The 23,006-nt window shown below is 40.8% G+C and overlaps 1 protein-coding gene across 2 annotated transcripts in view; it reads left to right on the top strand.

Annotated features, from left to right (window-relative positions):
* Window positions 1-1,828: 1,828 nt before the first annotated feature.
* Window positions 1,829-23,006, top strand: part of Slc36a2 (solute carrier family 36 member 2) — a 35,071-nt gene continuing 13,893 nt past the window's right edge. Inside the window, exons 1-7 of one of the 2 annotated variants that reach the window (XM_046446408.2) lie at window positions 1,829-2,119; window positions 5,331-5,421; window positions 5,978-6,066; window positions 6,587-6,682; window positions 9,132-9,216; window positions 12,269-12,487; window positions 13,906-14,004. In XM_046446408.2, coding sequence (XP_046302364.1) covers window positions 1,956-2,119; window positions 5,331-5,421; window positions 5,978-6,066; window positions 6,587-6,682; window positions 9,132-9,216; window positions 12,269-12,487; window positions 13,906-14,004 — 843 coding nt within the window. In that variant the 5' untranslated portion in view covers window positions 1,829-1,955. Of the gene's footprint in view, window positions 2,120-2,490; window positions 2,510-5,330; window positions 5,422-5,977; window positions 6,067-6,586; window positions 6,683-9,131; window positions 9,217-12,268; window positions 12,488-13,905; window positions 14,005-23,006 lie in introns of those variants that run through there. The other variant, XM_058579915.1, reaches the window with a different exon arrangement.

Here is a 23,006-nt window from a genome sequence, read left to right as displayed (position 1 = left end):
GGCTCAAAGAGGGAAAATGTTCCTCCAAGGCCATGATAACTTCATGATAAAGTCACAATGAAACCCAAGGTGTGGGTATCTGAGTCAACGCTAGAAGGGCTTTAATGTGGATCTCCCACCCTGGGAGAAACCCTCTCACCTTTCACCTTTCACCTGACCTGTGGTTTGTTCAATAAGGTGAGGGGTCTACAGTCTCCTTGCCCTCCAACAAGTTTCCTTTGTTCTAATGATATGTGGAAAAGCCCCCGTCCATAAGCTCCTTTCCAAAAGGTTTGAAGATTAACTTAAGGTTCTTCTCAACCTGGGGAAGAAAGCAAAAACTAACCCATGTTCAAACATCTCCAGCTCTGAGGCGGTCTTATTTCCCTGATCCTGATGCTTGAGCAGGCACAGAGGTCCATCAGTGAGATGAGATCTAAGATTAGAACCAGATTGTGGAATCTCAATTGCAGGTCACAGAACACAGCCTGCTACCCCACAGACCAGGAATAGTGCTATATAATTGTTCCAGACAAGGGAATGGGGGACCTTCCACAAACCACAGCAAGGGTTTTAGTTGATTCAGGGCAAGGAACTTGAAGGGTGGGGTCAGAAGTGAAACCAAGGGGTCAGTGTGGTAGTCAAAGCTGCAGACTACAGACACAGAAGGACCTTGTGGAGTTCAGACTCTGCCCTGTACTAGCTGTGACCCTTGGCACACTCTTCTTTGCCTCTCTGAGCCTCAGTTTCCACATCAATGAAAACAAAATAACAATGCTACCCAGAGAAATAGTCAGGTTTTGAGGAACCTGAGGCTTATATTATTGGGGCTGGGGAGAGGGGCAGGAAGGGGTGGGGAAAAATACAACTTCAAAATTGCATATGGGATCTTGAAAAGAGTCCCATGTAAGGGAGGGACCCTGAGAAATCTATGTTGGGTCTACCAGTTAGCAGTGAGATATTTAAATAAAGCTCTTGGCACATAGTAAGCCCTCAATAAATGTTGGTTTGGAGAATGAGATGATGGGGGGAGAGTGGTCTGGCTTGAGTAAAATGCTATAATTTTGTGGGTTCATCTGCACCGAGCAGAGATAATGACAGAGAAGGGAATCCCAGAGAAACTCGCAAGACCCTCTTTAGCTGCAGAGTTCTGTCCTGAAGGTTATGTGTGACCTTGGGCAAATCACACCCTCTCCTGGGACCCAAGACTGACTGCTAAAAGGCCACTGGGAGTTGTATAATCTCTACCTTTTTTCCTCATTCCAAAAAATATCTGGCCCTCTCCGTGGAGCCTCTTAAAAGCAATGAAGCAGTTGGGTGAGCCAGCGAATGTTCCTTTTCTTTCCATTTTAAGAAGTGGGAGCTCCTAGATGGAATATCTTAGCAGCGGACTGAGGAGCCTAGGAGAAGGGGAGACCCTACCCTGAGATGCAGAGAAAGGGATGGGAGGTATTTTCTTGGAGGCAGAAACAGGCAATTGGCTAAAACCCTGACAAATTGGGCTCTGGTCTCCATTCTGTAACTTTCTGGCATGTGACCTCAGCCAGATTCCTTTACTTCAAGAAGCCTCAGTTATTCAATTTACAGGATCAAATGGGGAAAAAAATAGCTAAGGGTGTCTCTCCCTTGGTAAAGTGTTTAATACCTAGTTAAGCGCAGGTTTTGGAAATCACTGTAGTGCTTGTTCCCATTACAGTTATGGGGTAACACCAACAAGCGATCCTGACCCTACTCCCTTTCCAATCCCTCCTTTCTTACTCCTCGGGGGCGTGGCTCCTCCTCCACCGGCTTCTTCAGGCGGGAGGAGGAGGCACCGGTCTCTGGGGAAGGTGGGCGGGGCCTTGCTCCAGCTCAGCAGAGCGCGCCAAGGCACAGCCACTGAGCAGGGTCTTGCACCTGCACCAGACACCTTCCCATTTGATTCCTTCCAACGTAAACCTCCTTATCACCCTGAGCTCCCCCTTTCTGAAGCAGTCATGGCTGTGGCAAAGAATGTCAGGGACCTCCAGGGAGCTGTTTCCCTCAATTTGGACCTTAGGTCATCTCCCCAAAGTACCAAGAACCTGCAGAACAAGGACTCCGGTTTCTTGGATGTAAACTCTTCAGAATCCACGGATTTGGACAAGACCAAGGGCATAACGTGAGTGCTGTTTTCTGTCAGCCCCATTTCTGCTGTTCAGCCTGGAAGCTTGAACATTGGTTAAAAACCTGGAGGTGGGTGTGTCTGACCTTCAACCCATTGTGCAGATGGGAGAACCAAGACTGTTAGAGGCTTTGTCAGATGAGAGCTTAAAGGGGAAGGAGTGGAGTCAGAAAAGCCCTTAGGGATATTCATGGGGAATGAAGGCCCAGGTAGCCCAGGCCACCCATGAAGTAAGTCATTAAGTCATTAGGATAGGGGCTGGTTTTACTGTCAGTTTTTGGTTAATGAGGGAGACAAGATCACTAACTTCTTGGAGGAGAGAAGGTGAAACCTGAGCTTAAAACCATAATGGCCCCACCGAGAACTAAGCATTGCTTCCTTTCTGTGGTAAGCCTGGCCTCTTCTTCCACTGGGAATTGCGGGGAGGACACCAAACTCAACATGGGTGGCAGATGCTCCTTTCTTCCCTAGGGGTGAGGAGACAGGGTGGGGGGCAATATTCACAGGCTTTCAGAACTTGACACAGAGGGAAGCCATGCTACGGGGTTCCAGCCCCCCCTTTTCACACCTGACCCCACAACAAATCAGTCTAGCCAGTTCACTTAGGGAAGTGCAGGGGTAGGTGGTGGAGGGCTCCTGTGCTTTAAGAAAAAAGTCTGGACACCATTGGGGTCCTAGGGGGAGCAGTGGATGGACAATCAGAGTTCATTCTAGGTTTTTTACATGCAAAGCTGGGGTGAACAGGTGGCAGTCTGAATTGAAGGACGATGTCCCTGGAAACTATGAATGAGGAGGATGGGGGTGTGCAACAGAGAGGAAGAAGTTACTATAATGGAGAGAAAAAGCCTCTCTCCACAGCTACCCTGCAGGGCAGCTCAGGAATGGACACTATGACTGGCGCTGGCGTGGTTCAGTTATTTTGGAGCCAGTCCTGGGGGTTGCTTGGTATTAGTGATCCTAAGGATAAATGTTCAGGCCCTGGGGTTACCACTGCAGAGTAGGGATATTTCTCAATCAAGGGCCCTGGGGGAACCAACTGACTCTGTGTCCTGAACTCTGGTGGCAGTTTTAGCGACTTAAGAATCAAAGGACAGAGGAAGGGGACCAGGAGGAGGCAGGAAGGGAAGCATAGGGGAAATACTAGATAACAATATTGACCGAATTATATTGCTATATTGCGTGCGTGTTTGAATGTGTAACACAAATCCCACTACTATGCATAATTATAATATACCAATAAAAATATGGGGAAAAAGAATCAAAAGAATAAAGCAAGTGAGAGCCAGAGGGGACCTTTTGGCTCGGAGAGAAGAGATATAACAGGCTGGGTAAGCGTGACACTTATGGGCTGGCCCCTTGGGTTTGAAGTCCCACTTTGCTGCTTCCCAGCTTGAGCAAGTGACAGAACTTCTCTGCCCCGTCTCTCGTCTGTGAAATGATAGTCTGTACCTGCCACACAGATGACATGAGCCTAAAGCTCCCAAGTGCAGGGTCCTAAAAGCTTGCTAGCTTCTGTGACTATGATGGTGGTCCAAGGTCATCAAAGGAGTCAAGGATAGAACCCAGGGCTCGAGTTTGGGCTCCCAGTATAGGGCTTTATAACATGTTTGTAAGTTGGCCGAATGGCTGAAAGCTAAATTCTGATTTCCTAAGTCCTTTAGTTAGAAATTTCCTAAGTGACCTGTTGACCCTTTCCCGGTTGCAAAACAAGCCCATCACTGGGGGCCACAGGGAATAGTGCTCAGTCAGCGATGTGGACACCCACAGGGAGAGGGAAAGGCACGTGGAGACTCTCCACCCCCTTTCTCCTCCAATTGTTCTCACTAACCCTTGACAAATCAAGGGCAGATTCTTGGGAAGCTAAAGGATTTAGGAGTTTAACGTAGAGACAGGGGTGTTTGGGGAACTTCTTTCAAAATACCATTACTCCTAACATTTGCAGAAGCTTAGCAAAGTTGAACAGGTTGCTAAGATGATGTAGCAGGTTAAGTGGTGGCCTTAAGTTTTAATCCCTGGTTTGTCCAATTCCAGAGACCAGGTTCCTTCCAGAATCCCTCTGCTGCTTTTAAGGGCTTCTCCTGGCTGGAAGGCTTTTCTGGGGAATTTCCAAGGTTCCTAAGGTTATCGATATAACCCGGTACTCATCCTGATTTCACCAGGTCCAGTGTAAAGAGGTGTAGCAGTAGGTTTGTTACGTGATTCTTCAGGAGAGAGGGCACCTGCCTAGAATTTTTTTCCCTGCTGGTTCAGACCTTGTCCTCTGGACCGACCTTTAGATCTCTGTCTTAAAGAGTGGGAGTTTTTTGCTGTTTTGTTTTTGTTTTTAGGGGAGTTGGGGGCATGACATTTTCCAGCCTTAATGCCCTGGGCAGAGAGAAAAAAAAAAAAAAACTCTCCGGAGATCAATCCCCAAATGACCCAAGTCATTTGACATATTTATTGAGACGTCACCATGATTTCTTTTTCCTTCCTGCCTTTTTCTCTTTTCTTGGAGTTCAGTCCATTCTCTACCACTAGTTTATGGCTTCAGTTCCTCAGAGAGGAAATGGCTCTCAGGCTGTCACTTCTTTACCCTCTGTCTGACCTTCTGTCTGGGAGGCCGCTCAGCAAAAGTGAGAGTAAAGAACAGGGACTCTGAGGTAGTCTTGGGTTTTAACACTAGCTCCTCAATATATCCTTGGACAAGACATTTTTTAAAAGTCTCTGCCTCAGTTTCCCCCTCTGCAAACTAAAGATAATAGCAGGGCTGGGGATGTGGCTCCAGCGGTAATGCGCTCTCCTGGCATGCGCAGGGCGCTGGGTTCGATCCTTAGCACCACATAAAAATAAAATAAAGATGTTGTGTCCACCGAAAACTAAAAAATGAGTATTAAAAAAAGAAAAAGATAATAGCAGTACCTATTTTATAGTCTTCACAAGATGATTAAATGAGATAAATACAGATAAAGTACTTCTCATAGTGTCTCTTATAGCATGTGTTGTAATGGCATACCGTGAGCTGCTAAAATTGAGACAGTTGTGGAAAAACTGAGGTAGGTGGTTACCTTACAGGAGACTCAGACATGCCAGGCAAGGATCCATGACCTGAGAGACGGCCCAGAGGCCACCAGCCCAGCTTAACTCAGGTGTCAGTTGGCATGCAGTCAGGGAGTGACTGCTGGCTTCCTCCCCTCCATACACATCCTCACATCTCCTTCCTCTCCTTTAGAGGGTTCCAGACCTTGGTTCATGTGTTGAAAGGCAACATGGGCACAGGGATCCTGGGACTACCCCTGGCTGTGAAGAATGCTGGCATCCTGGTAAGAGAGAAAGCCACGGGTGGGACCACGTGGCCAGGTAGTAGGATGGGAGGAGAGAGGCACTCACCATTAACAACAGCCTCAGGTGAGCAGCCTTCTGGGAGGTGGCTTGGTACAGACTTATCATCCAGATGCCTAGTTCAGGCCTGAGCTCTGGCACTGCCACAGACTTTAGTGTCTTTGGCAAGTCATTTGTCCACTCCCTGGGCCTCAGTTTCCTCCCTTGTAGAACATACAGGTTGAACTATGGACTGGTTTTTCAGCTGTGCTCTGTGGAGTCTAGGTCTCCTTGGAGATGCCTCAGAGGCCATCAAGGGGACATGTGGTCATGATTCTGGTTTCCCTACTTCCTGCAATATCCCAGTGGAAAGGCTTTATGAACTTTATTGGGCGACCACTTGAGACTGTATTTGAAAGAACGGCTGTTAATGCTAAAAAGCCTTGCAAACCAGTTTGCTAGGAAGTTCTTCGTGGTTCTTAAACTCCCCAATTGCTGCTCACAGTGTCCTTCATAAATTCTCTCTCTTGCTCTGCTCTTTGTCGCCCCTTCCTCCAGATGGGTCCGCTCAGTTTACTGGTGATGGGCTTCATTGCCTGCCACTGTATGCACATCTTGGTCAGGTGTGCCCGGCACTTCTGTCACAGGTGAGAAAAACAGCATCCCAGAAACATCCTACACATAAGAAGTAAGAGTTTACTTCTTAATTTTTTTTCCCAATGTGGCCAAAAAAAAAAAAAAAAAAAGAGGAGCATTTAGGGGCAGGGACCTGAATGAGATTCTGCCATAGAGTCAGTTAGATGATCTCAGGCCATTGTGTTTATGTGGTTGGCTCACCTGCAAACTGGATATAAACAATCCTTGCCTAACCTTGCCTTGGAGAATTGTCATGAGGATCCAATGGAATACATGGGCATGGAAACTACCGTACCCACACAAAGTCTTTATTATTATGCTTGCTATATAGTAACAGCCTTATTTGACAGGAAAGGAAAACAAGCCACCACAGAATTACTGCCAGGTGTCAAAGTATAGGACTTAGATCCCCACCCCAGTATTCTCTCTACCCTTTTGATGAGTTCTGTCTTGTTCCACATCTCCTGATTGGTGAGTATGTGATCTTAGGTTAAACCATCTCTTGCAACCGTGCTTGTGTTCTCTCCTCAGGCTCAACAAGCCCTTTATGGACTATGGGGATACCGTGATGCATGGACTAGAAGCCAGCCCCAGCACCTGGCTCCAAACTCACGCCCACTGGGGGAGGTATCTTGCTTTTGCTTGGTCTTCTGTAGTTTAGGATATAGGAGGAGAAGATGCTGCTCTTAGGGGTACCTTCTTCCCTGGAAAGGTGATTCATGTGGGACAGAATGTCACAGGGAAAGAGTTCATTGATCAGATCCCAGATCTCACTCCTTGCATACCTCCAGTGATAGGGTACTCATTCGTTTTTTATGCAAGTCTAATATTATTCGCTCTTTTATTAAGCTACATATTATCCTGTTGTTCCTACTTCACGGACCCTGGAAAGAAATACCATGAGGAACAAGGCAAATAAGAAGGCTTTTCCCTGCAGAACTCAGAGTCCAGTGGAAAAGGCAGAGACTAGAGAGCCTATCTACTGGGATAAATATGATAATGGAAAGAAGTACTAGCTAGCAGTTAACAAATAAGGATGTGTGTGTGGATCAGGTGGGGGGCTTCCTAGGCTGGAACAGTTGAATGGAGTCCTGATGAAGGCAGTCCTGAAACATAAGGAATTTCTCAGGGGAAGTAGGCAGAGGCCTGACGACCTTCCAGGAAGAAGGAAGAGCAGGTGTGAAAACTCAGAAGCAGGAGGGTGTAGGCAGCAGTTTTAAGGTCCAAAAAGACCAGGTAGCTTGAGGTGAGAGAATCAGGGAGGTCAAACAGAAGAAGGAGCAAGGTGCTCAATCAAGTTGCACATTTCAGACCCTTTTGCAGTTTTGCTCTTTTTGTAAAGGCAAAGGGACTGAACCAGGGAAGTAGTCATATTTGCACTGTTTTAAGTACCGTCTGGCTTCTGTGAGGAAGGCAGGTCAAAGGGAACAAGAGTAGACAGACTCCCAAAGAGGCTGTTGATAAAGTCCCAACGAGTGGCAATGTGGCTGCACCAAGCTGGTGGCAATGGTGATGAAGAAAGTTGATCATGAATCGCCTCCTGGGATTGAGAGAGAAGGGAGATTTCTGATGACTTCTATTTTGGACAAGCTGGGTTTGAGATGCCTGAGAGACAGTCAGGTAGAACTGTCCAATGGGTCTGTACAGATCTGATCTGATCTTCATGCAGGAGAGACAAAATTGAAGTCATCAGCCATGAAGCTGGGGGCAGAAGAGGTCTCTTAGGGAGAGGATATAAAATGAAGAGAGAGAAAAAGACCAAGGCGCTAAGGATCCTTGTTGAGCTAACTCTTCTCTATAAGTCCACCTTTTAGCTCTCAGGAGTGACACACATGAGTCGACACCCTTTGTCCTCTGGTACTTGGGACTAAATCTATTCCTTCATCTTTCTTTGCAGACGTGTGCCTTTTCCTCTTCTCACCCTGTGAACTTTCCGACATGGGTCTGCCTCCCTAAGGTCTTATCCGTTATCTACAACTGAACAGTTCCAGAACCTCAAGCGCAACAATTCAGATACCGAATGTGTCATTAAAAGTTTCTTCCCTTTATCCTAAAACTTGTTCTGAGTTTCCGCATTCATTTTGCCATCCAAGTCAAAAGTCTGCAGAGCACCCTAATGTCATTTTCTCCCTCATCCCCAGAAGTTGGTGATCACCAAGTTCTAGAAGCTCTGCTTTCCTGGTATCTTTTCAAATGCTCGAATTCTCTAATGCTAGTGGACATGTCTTTGTTCAGGCTGCTGCCTCCTTTCACCTCCACATATGAAAGAATTTCCTACCCAGTCTCTCCACCCATAAAAAAAAATACTGCCCCTCCAGGGCCCTTTGCACAAGGAGGCTAGTGAACCTGCCTGCTCCGCCTACTGAAATGCCCTCTCCTCATTTCCTGTCTTCCTCCTGCTCTACCTCTCCCTCCTCATCTCCCTCTACTTCCGGTTGCTGTTCTCTTTCTTCTTTCCTTCTTTTCCCCCTCTCTCTCTTTTTTCCACCTTCCTAAGGGACTCTTGCTCATATATTGTTTTTTTCCTAAGAAGGTTTTCTGGCTGCCCATAGTTTGGATAAAGTGTCCTTTTTACCATGGTCCTTAGTCTTGTATTATGATATTACCTTGTGTCTATAGCACCCTTTAGCCTATGTACCACCCGAGGAAGGGACCCTATGTTGTTTTTCTGCACATCTTTGGTACCTTCCATTGAGTCTGGCCCGTGGTAGGAAAAAAATATGTTAAATGTTAATGGTAGCTAATAAAAAACATTGTGTTTACTGTTGTCCCACATCAATAGTAACAGTGGGGTGAGGAATGTCGCAGAGCCTGACTAGGGTGGCAGGGTGGAGAGGCTCTTAACCAGGAAGAATTTTACTGCTCCCTGTGCTGAGAGTGTGAGGGTATTAGAAAACCACTTTTCACAAAGAACTATTGTTACATCACTTTTTACTGCCTCGTTGTTGATTGTGGTAGAAGGACCGAGGGTGCTGTTATAGGACCACCAACCCCTGGGGACAGGGGACAGAATGGCAAGAAATGGAACTGCAAAGTTTTATGATAACAAGCCCCTGTCTCCTCTCCTCTCTTCTAGGCATATAGTGAGCTTCTTCCTCATTATCACCCAGCTGGGCTTCTGCTGCGTGTACATCGTGTTTCTGGCTGAGAATTTAAAACAGGTACAAACTTCTAGGGAAGGTGGAAGAGGAGAGATGTGGAAGAGGAGGCTTTTCTGCTAGTTGTTTAACAAATGCGTTCCTCTGAGTCCTAGTGTCTTATCAATACAACACAGGAAGTGAATCTAGGTATTATCCAAGAACCTGACCTCCCCCGGTTCACAAATCTGCAGATTTCTGTGTGATGACCTTTGCCACAATACCCTTTGCCCCATACCTTGGACCTGTCCTCAAGGTTAGTTTCTAAGATGCTGAGCTGGAAAAACCCTTGGAATTTGTCAATTCTTCTACCTTGGAGTTTAATCATACTGAAACGCTTCTCAAGTTGATTTGGATCATGTCTGGTGGGGTACCTGATCTTGCTTGGGACATCTTTATATACTGTTAGCTACTTGATCTATGGTTAATGGTTATTTTTCCCAAGAAGTCCTTCTGATCTAACCCAGATGTTATCTTGCAACAAATGGAGCAAAATAGTGTAGGTAACATAAGTTAATCAATGCACTTAAAAAAAAACCCTGTTCTTTAGAGCTCTTTTTCTTATTTATTGTAGTAACACCAGAAACTTAGAAATATGAAAAAGTTAGAAGAGAGAAAAAAAAACAGTAAGCATTTAGTTAGCTTTTATTAAGCATTAGATACATTGCTGGAATTTTTACATGATTTCCATCATTTATTTCTTCCCTTGACCTTATCAGAGTAAACACTATGATTGTTTCTCTGCCATGTGCTCCAGTGATTTGTCTTGCTATAGGCCCAAGCAACGGGGCTAATTTACTATGGACTGGAACCTCCAAAACTGTGTGGCAAAATAAACCTTTCCATCACTATAATAAAAGTTAATTATCTAGCTTATTTCATTATAGTTGTGGAACTGAGCATGGTGGCACACTCCTATAATCTCAGCTACTCAGGATGCTAAGGAAGGGGGATCTCATGTTCAAGGCCATCCTGAGCAACTTAGTGACACCCTGCCTTATAATAAAATAGAAAGGGCTGAGGATGTAGCTCAGTGGTAGAATGCTTGCCTAACATGTACAAGGTCCTGGGTTCAATCCCCAGTACCGAAAAAAAAAATAAATATATTACTTAGTCTAAGAGTTGTTTTGAAATCTCCTAAAACACATTTCCAGATGGCTTTTCAGAAAGCAATATGATTTCTGCAGACTTTTATTATCTGCATTTATTAATCAGCTGCTTTATTAGGAAGGCAAGAACTGTCTCAAATTTACAGGCAAAGTGGGGTGTGTTCTAAAATATAAAACAAATGTCAGTATGATATTTTAGTGCCAGGTCAGCATACTACTAACAATATCCTGAGGTCAAGAAGCTTCATTGTGAGCTGTATGCAGGGATCATAGGATCAGGGAAGGCTAGCTCCATGGGGGTGCATCAGAGCTGAGCATTCAAGGGCAGCAGGGAACACAAGTGGGGACAGCCAAGGTGGGAGAAGGGATGAGTAAAAACCTAGAGGCAGGATATAGGGGACTTGCTCAGAAGAAGCAGTAAAATTGTTTTTAAAAGAAAGTGTCAGTATGGGAGAGGAAGAGTCTTGAAGGTTGACCCGTTAATAAAGGGCCTTAAATGCCAGGTTAATCTTCCAGGTGTTTTTCCTACTGTAGTGAGGAATCATTTTTTAAAAGCAAACAAACAAGATTTAATGATTCACATTTATGAATCCACAGTGTGTACCTCAGTGCAATGAGAATCTCCAAGAGTTTATTGTGATTGACATCTTATAAAATAAAAAGATGTGTATCACACAAATAATTTATGAGATTTCCTATAAAACATATAGAGGAATGTATTGCAAGGTGTTATCATGACTCTCCGTGAGTACTGATCTTAATTTTTTTTCTTGTTTAACTCTGATTTCTAAGGGTTCCACAGTGAATTATACTGTTTGCACAATTGTATTGTATTGTTTGCTTCACATAGGTCATGTTAATTCTAAACCTAATTCTAATCCCTGACTTTACTAGGAAGGTATATATACTACACACATAAACTGTGGGGGATGTGTTTCTTGTTTGTTACAATGGTTGGAGGATAATAATAGCTTTCATTAGGTGGGGTTCAGGAATGTTAAATGTTCTACAATTAATAGTTCATCCACACAAGGAAGAGTTCTCACATTCAAAATGCTAGTGTTGGCTGGGTGTGTTGGCACACGCCTGTAATCCCAGTGATTCAGGAGGCTGAGGCAGAAGGATCACAATTTCAAGACCGCCTCAGCAACTTAGTGAGACCCTATCTCAAAATAAAAAATTTAAAAAAGTTCTGAGGATATAGCTCAATGGTAGAGTATCCCTGGGTTCAGTCTCCAATATTAGTCCAATTGTAAGTATTGGTCCAATTAGGAGACAGTAAGTTTATGGGTTAGTTAAAAAAATAGTAAGTGATGAGTCTTTTTGGTTATAAGCCAAAAAGAGATTCTGGGGAAATTTCAGCAGAAATTAGTTTAGTGGAAGGATATTAGCTAATTTACAAAATGACAGAGAAGGTTAAAACACAGATCTAAGAAAAGAACAGAAATCAGAGCAGCTAGGAGAGAGTAGATAGCAGAACTAATAAGCAGTCTCCACAGGGATTCACTATCAGAGTTAATTTTTACCCATTCTGTTCTTAGATAACTGGATTAAGATTTAGCTTTGGATTCCTGGGAGAGAATCTGAACGCCCTAGCTTGAGTCAAAGGCCAGTCCCCTAGCTCTACCATGCAACTGTGATTTATGGTCCTCAAAGGCTGCCTTCAACGGCAGGAGAGAACTCACCACAAATAAGTTGATAACAGGAGGAATGGGTGCTGGGTTGCCAAGAGCCAAGAAATACCTCTATAAATCCAGTTATTTGTTATTAAAAAATTTTTAAGTTACTTGTATAGCCTCCTTGAAGGAAGTATGATACAGAGAATTTAGAATTAGAAGCTTTAAATTCAACCCAACTCATGGAGACACTCCAAATCTTTGTGAGGGAGTTTTATTGTGGTCAAAGCACTGAAGTAATGGTGTGGTCCAAAGATTTATTTTCTCCTCTTTTCCCCATTCCTTCCTCAGGTAGTGGAAGCTGTTAACAGCACAACCAACAACTGTTATAACAACGAGACAGTGATCCCGATGCCCACCATGGATTCGCGACTCTACATGCTTTCCTTCCTGCCTGTCCTGGTGCTGCTGGTCTTCATCAGGAACCTCCGGATCCTGACCATCTTCTCCATGTTGGCCAACATTAGCATGCTGGCCAGCTTGATTATCATTGCCCAGTACATTGCCCAGGTTAGTGTGTGCCACGTGCCAATGCCTGTGATTTAGGGCCTTTGTATCAATGACAGACTAAGCTCTGGAGATCTAGGGCCTACCCCGGGGGTGGGGTAAGTGTGTTTCTCACTCTTCAACCTGGGACCCCCCTTGTTGTAACATTTTTTCCACAACCATGACTCTGTGCTATCCCAAATCTTCTCATTCATGTTTCTCCGAACAACTGTTTTTATGTCAACTTCTGGCTTTAAAAAAAAAATTATACTTGCTTTGTAAGGAAAACATCTTGATTGTTAAACTATAGACCATTCCTATGATTGGGTAGCAAAAGGCAGATGAAAAACAGGTGCTTCTACCATAGTTTTATAGCCTCTGGGCTAAAATTCCAGGCACCTAAAATTACTCCCTAGGGAACACTGGAGAAAAAGTTTAATATTTAGTCACAGAGCTATAAAAGTGTCCAAAAAATAAGCAAATCTATTATGATGTCAATGACTGTCTTTGACACTTGTTGAATTATGGATATTGATTTTTCCCATCAATTTCCTTACTTCCTATCCTATTTGTTTTTTATAGTTGAAAACACTACATTGAAATTTAAGTCCCAGAAATCCTTTGGCAGACCCAGTAATTTTCAGATGGTTTTTCTGGGAAGCTGTAAGAGAAAATAAAAATGATATTGTCTATAGAATTTAGTAAAAATAATAAATTACTCAAATATTGTAGAATGACTACACATCAGTCTCATATTCCTTAGGAGTTATTGATAAAGTCTAAAAAATTAAATTTTCTAATGAGATAACCACTTCTGATTTACCTTTGGACAATTCCCATGATTGTTCATTTTTGTTTGTTTGTTTGTTTTTGGTACCAAGGATTAAACTCAAAGGTGCTTAACCACAGAACCACATTTCCAGTCCCCAAAATTGTCCAATTATGAAAATTGTTCTGTTATTTCCATATTTTGGGTCACAGGATATATAAAACATTTACTCTAAATACTCTCCTACCCTGTAATTTATTGCTCATATTTAACTAATAGTTGGAGGTCCTGTGAATATTCTGTAACTATAGAAACAGTAATATCCAACACCTTTGACCACTGTCTATTCAAAGGTGTTCTTGAGAACTTTAGGTTGGCACTAATCTGTGATGTGTCAGATTTTCTCTGGGAGGTTTCTGATGAACCAAACTCCATGAGATCCTTTGACAATCTTCAGGACTTGAATGACACCTCTGTGTTTCTGTCCTCTGGCTGTCTTGTGTTGCGCAATATTAAAATCAGTTTTGATCATGCCCTGATTCCTTTTGAAGTTTTCTAAACTTCCTGACATTCAATGTTTTAAAATTCAGGTCTCCTCTCAGAGTACCTCTCTCTCTTAAAGTGCTCAGATGTGCCTTGAGCGTAACCACCTCATTGCATTTCTCTCCTACAGGAAATTCCAGACCCCAGCCGGCTGCCACTGGTGGCGAGTTGGAAGACCTACCCTCTCTTCTTTGGAACAGCCATTTTTTCGTTTGAAAGCATCGGTGTGGTAAGGTTTGAATGGGGTGATCTTTCCCTGGCTCTGTGAGCTCTGGGTTTTGGTGCCCTGTTGACCATTATGTGGGGCCTGATAGAAAATACACATGGGAGAGCATAACCTCTGGCCTCATCTGGGTGACTTGTGACCAGCAGAAAAAAAATCAAATTACAACACTCAGGCAGTTAGGTGACAAGTATTATTTTTGTCTCAGTAAGTCTACTAAACATTTCTCTTCCTATCAACAGAAGTTTCCTAATCTTTCAAAAATCAAGACTAATAGTGACAAACAATTTAAAGGATTTGATTAAATTTAAAGGAGTTTCCTGAAAAGAACTGTATATTTATAGTGACTTATTATATAGTCTCTACTTCCACATCTGAGGAAGGGTAGTGCTGTTCACATATTTTTTAATTTACTTTTTCATTTGCATACAGCAAAATTCACTCTTGAGAGGTACAAGATTCCAGCAAGTTTTCAAAAATGCATAGTCATAGATGTCTGACATCAGAACACAGAACAATTCTGTCACACACAAAACTCCCTTTACTGTCCCTTTTTATCAACTCCCACCCCATGCCACTAACTCTGATACCACCTTCCATTCTCTGCCTCGATTATTTTACCTTTCGCAGAATGTCATATAAATGGGATCATGCAGTATGTAACCCCTTGAGACTGGTTTCTTCCACCCAGCCTAATGTCCCATCCATGGTGACACACATATCCATCCATACTCCTGGCTGTCAGTGCAGAGCAGCCACTGTGTGGGCAGTACCACCTTTTATCTACTTACCAGTTGAGGAGTGTTTCCGTTTTTTCTAGTTTATGGCAATTGTGAATAATGCTCTGATAAGCTTTTGTGTGAATATAAGTTTTTATTTCTCCAGGAGTAGGTTTTCTAGGTCACATATTAATATATCTCTAACTTGAGAAGTTGCCCAACTGTTGTTAGAATGGCTGTTCCATTTTTCATTTCCAACACAGTAGAGGAGCTTTCTAGTTGTTCTGTATCTGTGCTAGCACTTGTGTGTATTGTCAGTATTTTTTTTTTTCAGGGCTAGGGATTGAACACAGGGCCTCATGCACACACACACACTACCACTATTCCCAGCCCTGCTATATTTTTTATTTCTGCCATTCTGATAGTTGTGTAGTGGTATCTGATTAAGATTTAATTTGCATTTACTATTGACTAGTGATTCTGAGCATCATTTTGTGTGTTTATTTGGCATCTGTATACCTTTTTTGGTGAAGTATCTGTTCAAATCTTTTGTAAAAAATTTTTATACTGAGCTGTTGTTTACTTATTATTAAGAGTTCTCTAGGCATTCCAAACACAAATCCTTAATTGATTATGTAATTTTAAAATATCATTTCTAGTCTGCAGCTTGTCCTTTCAGTCTCTTTTATGGAACAAAAGTTTTTAATTTTGATAAGGTCAAATATATAAAAAATTTGCTTTTATGGATCTTGGGTGTTGTCTCTAAAAATATTTTTCCTAACCCAAGCTCATAGATATATTCTTCTAAATGTTTTATAGTTTTCATTGTATAGTTAGATGTATGATCTGCTCTTGAGTTAATTTTCAAGTTGTTAATAGGTCGAAGTTTATTTTTTAAAACAGGCTGCCCCTTGTTTCTGTATCATTTGTTGAAGAGACTCTGTCTTGAGTTGCTTTGCATTCTATATGAAGTTGATTGGTACATGTGTATGGGTCAGTTTCTGAATTTCCTATACTGATTCACTGTTGTGTCTATAACAAGCTGTACTGATAACAGATGCTTTGTTTTTAAACTAGTGGTTTTGAATGCCTCAACTTTCTTTTGATTAGTGTGTATGTGCTGTATATTTTTTCCATCCTTTTAATTTTTTTTATTGAGATAACTTACATAACATAAATTTCATCATTTTAATGCAAGCAGTCTGATAGCTTTCACAATATTATACAATCATAACCACTAATTCCAGAACATTTTGGTCACCTGAAAAAAAAAAAAAAAGAGACCCATTATGCACTCACTCTCTCCATTCTTCTGATGCAAGCCGGCTTTCTATCCCTGTGCCTTTGCTTGGTTCAGATATTTCATGTAAATAGAATCATAGAGTATGTTTCCTTTTGTGGGTAGGTTCCCTGTCGCATTCCATAACTAAAACACTCAGGGTCACTCCAGGTGAACTTGCCTGCATGAAATAATCACACAAGAGACAGAGATACCTTTTTCTTTGGGTTCTGTGATGGCTCCTCTGACCCCAGAGAGCTCACTTACTGAACCCTTTTATTGGGGAGAAGCCATTCAATGAGGCAAGGGGTCAGGTTTCAGGGGGTTGAGTCTAGCTTCATGATGTCTGCTGTCAGCAGGTTGACTGACATCTAGGATGACCCCACCCAAAAGCAGAGCAAGAGAAGTGGACATACAAAGGGAGCTTCCATGGAACATTCTATCCCAAACAGGGCAAAGGGGTAGGATCACAAAGGAATAGGTGAGTGTAACTCAACCCCAGGGGTATGCCTACTCAGAAGACTGGCCTTGCTATTCGAGCAGGGGAAAAGACCGAGTCCAGAATACAGTGATCTTTCAGATCCCAATGGTGCATCAGGACTGGAAGGCGGTGTACCTCAATGTGACTCCCCACAGTTTCCCACTTAGCAATGTTTTCAAGGTTCATACCTGTTAGTGTTGGTGTCAGCAATTAAGACCTTTATATGGGTTAATAATTTTCCATTGTATGCATCTAAAGCATTTTGTTTATCCATTTGTTTTGATGGACTTTGAGGTTTATTCCATTTTCTAGCTATTGTAAGCAATAGTCCTAGGAGAATTCATGCGTATATTTTTGTCTGAGCAACTGTTTTCAGTTCTTTTGGGTAAACACCCAGAGTGAGAAAGCTGGGTCATATGGCAATTCTGTTCAACATTTTAAGGAGCCATTTTCAACAGTGGCTGCACCATTTACTTTGATTCCACCAACAAACATTAAGGGTTCCAGTTTCCCCATATCTTTGCTAACACTTCTTATTTTTCTTGTTGTATTGATTTAATTTGGAGTTTTTTGTTTGTTTATTTTATTTTTTTGTACATTCTAGAAGGTACGAAGCAGTAGCTCATTGTGGTTTTGCTTTGCATTTCCCTAATGACTAATGACATTGAATATCTTTTCATGTGCTTCCTGGCTATTTCTTTATATTCTTTGAAGAAATGTCTATTCAGGTCCTTTGCCCATTTTTAGTTGGGCTATCTTGTTAAATTTAAATTCATTTGTGACATATAGGAAAACAAATTTGTACCTATTTATGGAGTTCCATATGATGTTTTGAATTGTCTTTTTGCCACTGAGTTTTTAAGAGTTCTTTAATATATTCTGAATTGTAGATCCTTATCATATAAATGGTTGCAAATATTTTTCTTATTCTGTGGGTTATCTTTTCACTTTTTAAAATAGTATCTTTAACGCAAAAAAGTTTTTAATTTTGATGAAGTCTGATTTATCTTTTTTTTTCTTGCTTTTGCTTTTGGTGTCATACCCAAGATTACATTGCCAAATCCAAGATCATGAAAACCTACCCTAATGTTTTCTTCTAAGAGTTTTATAATTTTACTGCTTATAATTTTCATAAGGTATGTGGTGACTTTGTTCTTTATATATGGTTATCCAGTTGTCTCATCACAATTTATTGAAAGTAACATTCTTTCCTCATAGAAGAGTTTTGGTAATCTTTTTAAAAATCATGGATCATATGAGTTTATTTCTGGATTCTTGACTCTATTCCATTATAGGAATGGAATATATCTGTCCTTATACTAAAAAATCACACAATTTTGATTGGTTTAGATTTTATAGTAATTTTGAAATTCCTCCAACTTTAAAGTACATTGCTGCCAAAAAGGCAGTTGGAATTTTAGCGGGAATTTTATTGAGTCTTTATGCCATCTTAGCAGCATTAAGTCTTGCAGTGATGAACATGGGATGTCTTCCCATTTATTTAGGTCTCCTTTAATTTCTAAAGACAAATTTTATTGTTTTTAGCATATAAAAATCTTTCCATCTCCTAAATTAAATTATGTCCCTAAGCACTTTTTTTTAATGCTATTGTAAGTGGTTTTGTCTTTTTAATTTCCTTTTCAGATTGTTCATAGTATTTAAGGGGCAAAAATACAACTGACTTTTGTATGATTTTTGTATAATGCAACTTGTTTAGTACACAATAGTTGTGTGTGTTTGCGTGTGTGTGAATTTGGATGTTTTTTTTCTTGTCTAATTGCCTGGGCTAGAGTTTCTAGTACAATGCTATATAGAAGTGATGACAGCAAACATCCCCTTCTTATTCCTGATCTTAGGTGGAACACTTAGTTTGTTATCCAATATGATGTTAACTGTAGGTTTCTCTTGGATGCTTTTTATGGGGTTGAGGACGTCCCTTCTATTCCTTGTTTGATGAGTGTTTTTATTCTGAAACAATGCTGATTTTCTTTCAAGTTCTTTCTTGCATCCATTCAGGTGATCATGGCTTTTCTCCTCTTCATTCTATTACTATGACATATTACTTTAATTAATTTAATATATTGAACTGCCCTTACATTCCTGGGATACATTTCACTTGGTCATGGTACATAATACTTTTAGTGTGCTGCTCCATATAGTTTACTAGTATTTTATTTTATTTTACATAGTTTTATTGGTGCATTATGGTTGACATAATGGTGGGATTTGTTGTTACCTATTTGTACATGCATACAATATAACAATATAATTTGGTCAATATCATTCCTCAGTATTTTACCTTTCCTTCCTGGTTTACTAGTATTTTATTGAGGAACTTTATATCTGTATTCATAAGGAATATTGGTCTATAGGTTTCTTTTCTTATAAGTCCAGTCCTTTTTTTTGTATTTAAAGTGGAATTTTTAGAGACTGAATATAGTTCTTGTTTTTTAATTTACTTTGATCATCTTTATCTTTTATCAATATGGTTGGATCATTTTCAATTAGGGTAATTATGGTTGAATTTAAGTTTGTATTTTACTGTGTGTTTTTTCTTTCACCCTTTCTTTTATTTTTCTTCTATTTTTTCTTTCTTACCTTCTTTTGGGTTACTTGAGTAATTTTTAATATTCCACGTTAATTTATCTACTGACTTTTTGACTATATCTCTTTCCAAAATGCTTTTAGTAGTTGTTCCAGCAATTATAACACAAATATGTAATTTTTCTTTTTTTTTCCTTTTTTTTATTGGTTGTTCAAAACATTACAAAGCTCTTGACATATCATCTTTCATACATTAGATTCAAGTGGGTTTTGAACTCCCATTTTTACCCCAAATACAGATTGCAGAATCACATTGGTTACACATCCACGTTTTTACATAATGCCATATTAGTAACTGTTGTATCCTGCTACCTTTTCTATCCTCTACTATCCCCCCTCCCCTCCCCTCCCATCTTCTCTCTCTACCCCATCTACTGTAATTCATTTCTCTCCTTGTTTATTTTCCCATTCCCCTCACAACCTCTTATATGTAATTTTGTATAACAATGAGGGTCTCCTTCCATTTCCATGCAATATCCCTTTTCTCTCCCTTTCCCTCCCACCTCATGTCTCTGTTTAATGTTAATCTTTTCCTCCTGCTCTTCCTCCCTGTTCTGTTCTGAGTTGCTCTCATTATATCAAAGAAGACATTTGGCATTTGTTTTTTAGGGATTGGCTAGCTTCAATTAGCATGATCTGCTCTAGTGCCATCCATTTCCCTGCAAATTCCATGATTTTGTCATTTTTTAGTGCTCCATGGTGTATAAATGCCACATTTTTTTATCCATTCATCTATTGAAGGGCATCTGGGTTGGTTCCACAGTCTAGCTATTGTGAATTGTGCTGCTATAAACATCGATGTGGCAGTATCCCTGTAGTACGCTCTTTTAAGGTCTTCAGGGAATAGACCGAGAAGGGCAATAGCTGGGTCAAATGGTGGTTCCATTCCCAGCTTTCCCAGGAATCTCCATACTGCTTTCCAGATTGGCCGCACCAATTTGCAGTCCCACCAGCAATGTAGAAGAGTACCCTTTTCCCCACATCCTCACCAGCACTTGTTGTTTGACTTCAGAATGGCTGCCAATCTTACTGGAGTGAGATGGTATCTTAGGGTGGTTTTGGTTTGCATTTCTCTGACTGCTAGAGATGGTGAGCATTTTTTCATGTACTTGTTGATTGATTGTATGTCGTCCTCTGAGAAGTGTCTGTTCAGGTCCTTGGCCCATTTGTTGATTGGGTTATTTGTTAACTTATTGTCTAATTTTTTGAGTTCTTTGTATAATCTGGATATTAGGGCTCTATCTGAAGTGTGAGGAGTAAACATTTGTTCCCATGATGTAGGCTCCCTATTTACCTCTCTTATTGTTTCTCTTGCTGAGAAAAAAACTTTTTAGTTTAAGTAAGTCCCATTTGTTGATTCTTGTTATTAACTCTTGTGCTATGGGTGTCCTATTAAGGAATTTGGAGCCCGACCCCACAATATGTTGATTGGAGCCAACTTTTTCTTCTATCAGACGCAGAGTCTCTGATTTGATATCAAGCTCCTTGATCCATTTTGAGTTAACTTTTGTGCATGGCGAGAGGAGGGGATTCAGTTTCATTTTGTTGCATATGGATTTCCAGTTTTCCCAACACCATTTGTTGAAGATGCTATCCTTCCTCCATTGCATGCTTTTAGCCCCTTTATCAAATATAAGATAGTTGTAACTTTGTGGATTAGTCTCTGTGTCCTCTATTCTGTACCATTGGTCCACCCGCCTGTTTTGGTACCAGTACCTTGCTGTTTTTGTTACTATTGCTCTGTAATATAGTTTGAAATCTGTAATTTTTCTTTAATATTTTATTACTGCTTATAAACGGTAGAAATCTTACAATGATATACATTTCTTTACTATCCTCCATGTTGTATTGCCATGTATATTACATCTAAATACACTAAAACACCATTGGACAATGTTATCATGTTTGCTTTCAATAGTCATATACAGTGCTTAAATGTATCAGAAGAAAACATGAACATGGGATGTCTTTCCAGATATTTACCATTTCTATTGCTCTTTATTACTGAAATTCCAAGTTTTCCTGTGCCATGAAGAATTCCAATTAGCATTTCTTTTAGAGCAGGTCTATTAGCAATCAATTTTCTTTCTCTTTCTGTTGTTTGAGATTGTTTTTATGTTGCTTTTATTCCTGAAGGATTCTTTTTCACAATATATAATTCTAGGCCTTTTTTCATATATATGAAAATAAAGTTTTCCTGCCTTTTGCCCTCAATAGTTTCAGGTGAGAAGACTGTAGTTGCTTGAGTCATTGTTTCCCTGTGTAATATATTTTTTTCTGGTTGCTACATAATTCTTTTTTATCTTTGATTTTCAGCAGATATATTGTAGCTGGTATAGCTTTCTCTGGATTTGTCCAGTTTGGTACTCCCTTAATTTCTTGAATCTTTAAATGTGTGTCTTTTACCAAATTTGAGAGGTTTTCATTATTTTTTCAAATTTTTTTTCTGCACCAATCTCTTTCTTTTCTTCTTCTGAGATTTCATTTATTTGATCATTATACCATTTGATATATATTCATAGGTTTCTGAGACTCTCTTAAAAAAAAACAACAAAAACCCCCTTTTTCTCTGTGTTGTTCAGATTTGATCATTCCTGTTGGTTCTTTTCTATTGCTTCTACTTCTTTGATGAGACCTTATACCTGTCCATTTGCTTTAATAGTCTTATCCTTCACTTTGTGGAACATAGCTTTATAATCTTTGTCTGATATTTCCAACATTTAAGTTATCTTAGGGTTGGCATCTTTTGTCTTTTCCTTGAGGCGTTGTTGAGATTTTTGTGCTTATTTTTATGTTGAGTAGTTTTTGAGTTCATCCTATACATTTTGAATATTATTTTATGAAACTCTGGAACCCATTGAAATCCTCTTGAGAATGTTGATTTTGAGTTTTATCAAACAGTCAACCTGGTTAGTTTCCAATCAGAAGGACTGACCCACTTTCTCTGGGCTATGGTACTAATATCAGATTAGTTTTCAAAGCTCTTGAGGTGGTGTCTGACCCCACCCTGCCTCTGTGCCACCCAAGGACCAGCCTGTAGATGGTAGCCTACATAGTGATTCAGTTCTTAAACCTTCTCTCGATGCTTCACATCAGTTCCACATAGGTACAGCTCAGGGAGGAGCCCAGGGCTTCATTCGCAGCTTTAGAGGACCTCTTTCTCCAGTTCCTTCCTGTGTTTTCCTGTACACTCACCAGCTCCCACGGCCTCTTTTTACTTGTCCCCTGGCTGGAATGCCAGGGCCTTGGCCCTCCTACATGTTTGTGCCCTTGCTGTGACTGGGTCTGCCTCTAGAGTTAAACATGGAGAGAAAATAGGGATGAAATAGCAGAGTCTCTTTCCAGGGCCAGCTTCATGGCCATAAAAAACTGTGTAGCCTCATGGGACCCAACTTGGTTTAATGCTCTGCTTCCACCATCCTGAAATTCTTGATTTTTGACAAATGGACACTGCATTTTCATTTTGCTGAAGGCCCCATGAATTATGTGGCTAGTTCCCGATTTCTCATCCTCTTCAGACCCCCACTCCTGCCAAAGCCCACTTTCTCAGTTCCTCTATTCAGAGAGAAGGATTTGTAGGTTTCTGGGTGACCCTCACAGGCAATGATCCACCAAAATGCAGCTTTGTGACTGGGACTTGCCTTGGGGACACAGATTGGAGAGAAATCAAAGGAACAGAAAATGTGGATTCTCCTCATACTCTTTGTCCCACAGGGATTCTTATTCTAGGTCTTCTGTCTGAAAGGAGAAAGTGTTTCTTGAAGTTTTTCTGTCTTCATCCACTGCATAGTCCTAGAATTTGGGCTTCCCTTGAGTTTAAGCTGGGAGATAACGGAAGGAAAAAAAATCAGAAAATTCACCACCAGAGTGTTCATTTTTTCTAGTTATAACTTTCCTCCTCAATCCACCTGTTACTATTTCCTCT

The sequence above is a fragment of the Marmota monax genome, unplaced genomic scaffold (assembly GCF_021218885.2).
Source record: "Marmota monax isolate L192 unplaced genomic scaffold, Marmota_monax_Labrador192_F-V1.1 WCK01_AAM20220418_F8-fsc00188, whole genome shotgun sequence".
NCBI lineage: Eukaryota > Metazoa > Chordata > Mammalia > Rodentia > Sciuridae > Marmota > Marmota monax.
The sequence above is the reverse complement of the archived record's forward strand: the minus strand, read 5'-3'. Positions and strand labels throughout refer to the sequence as shown.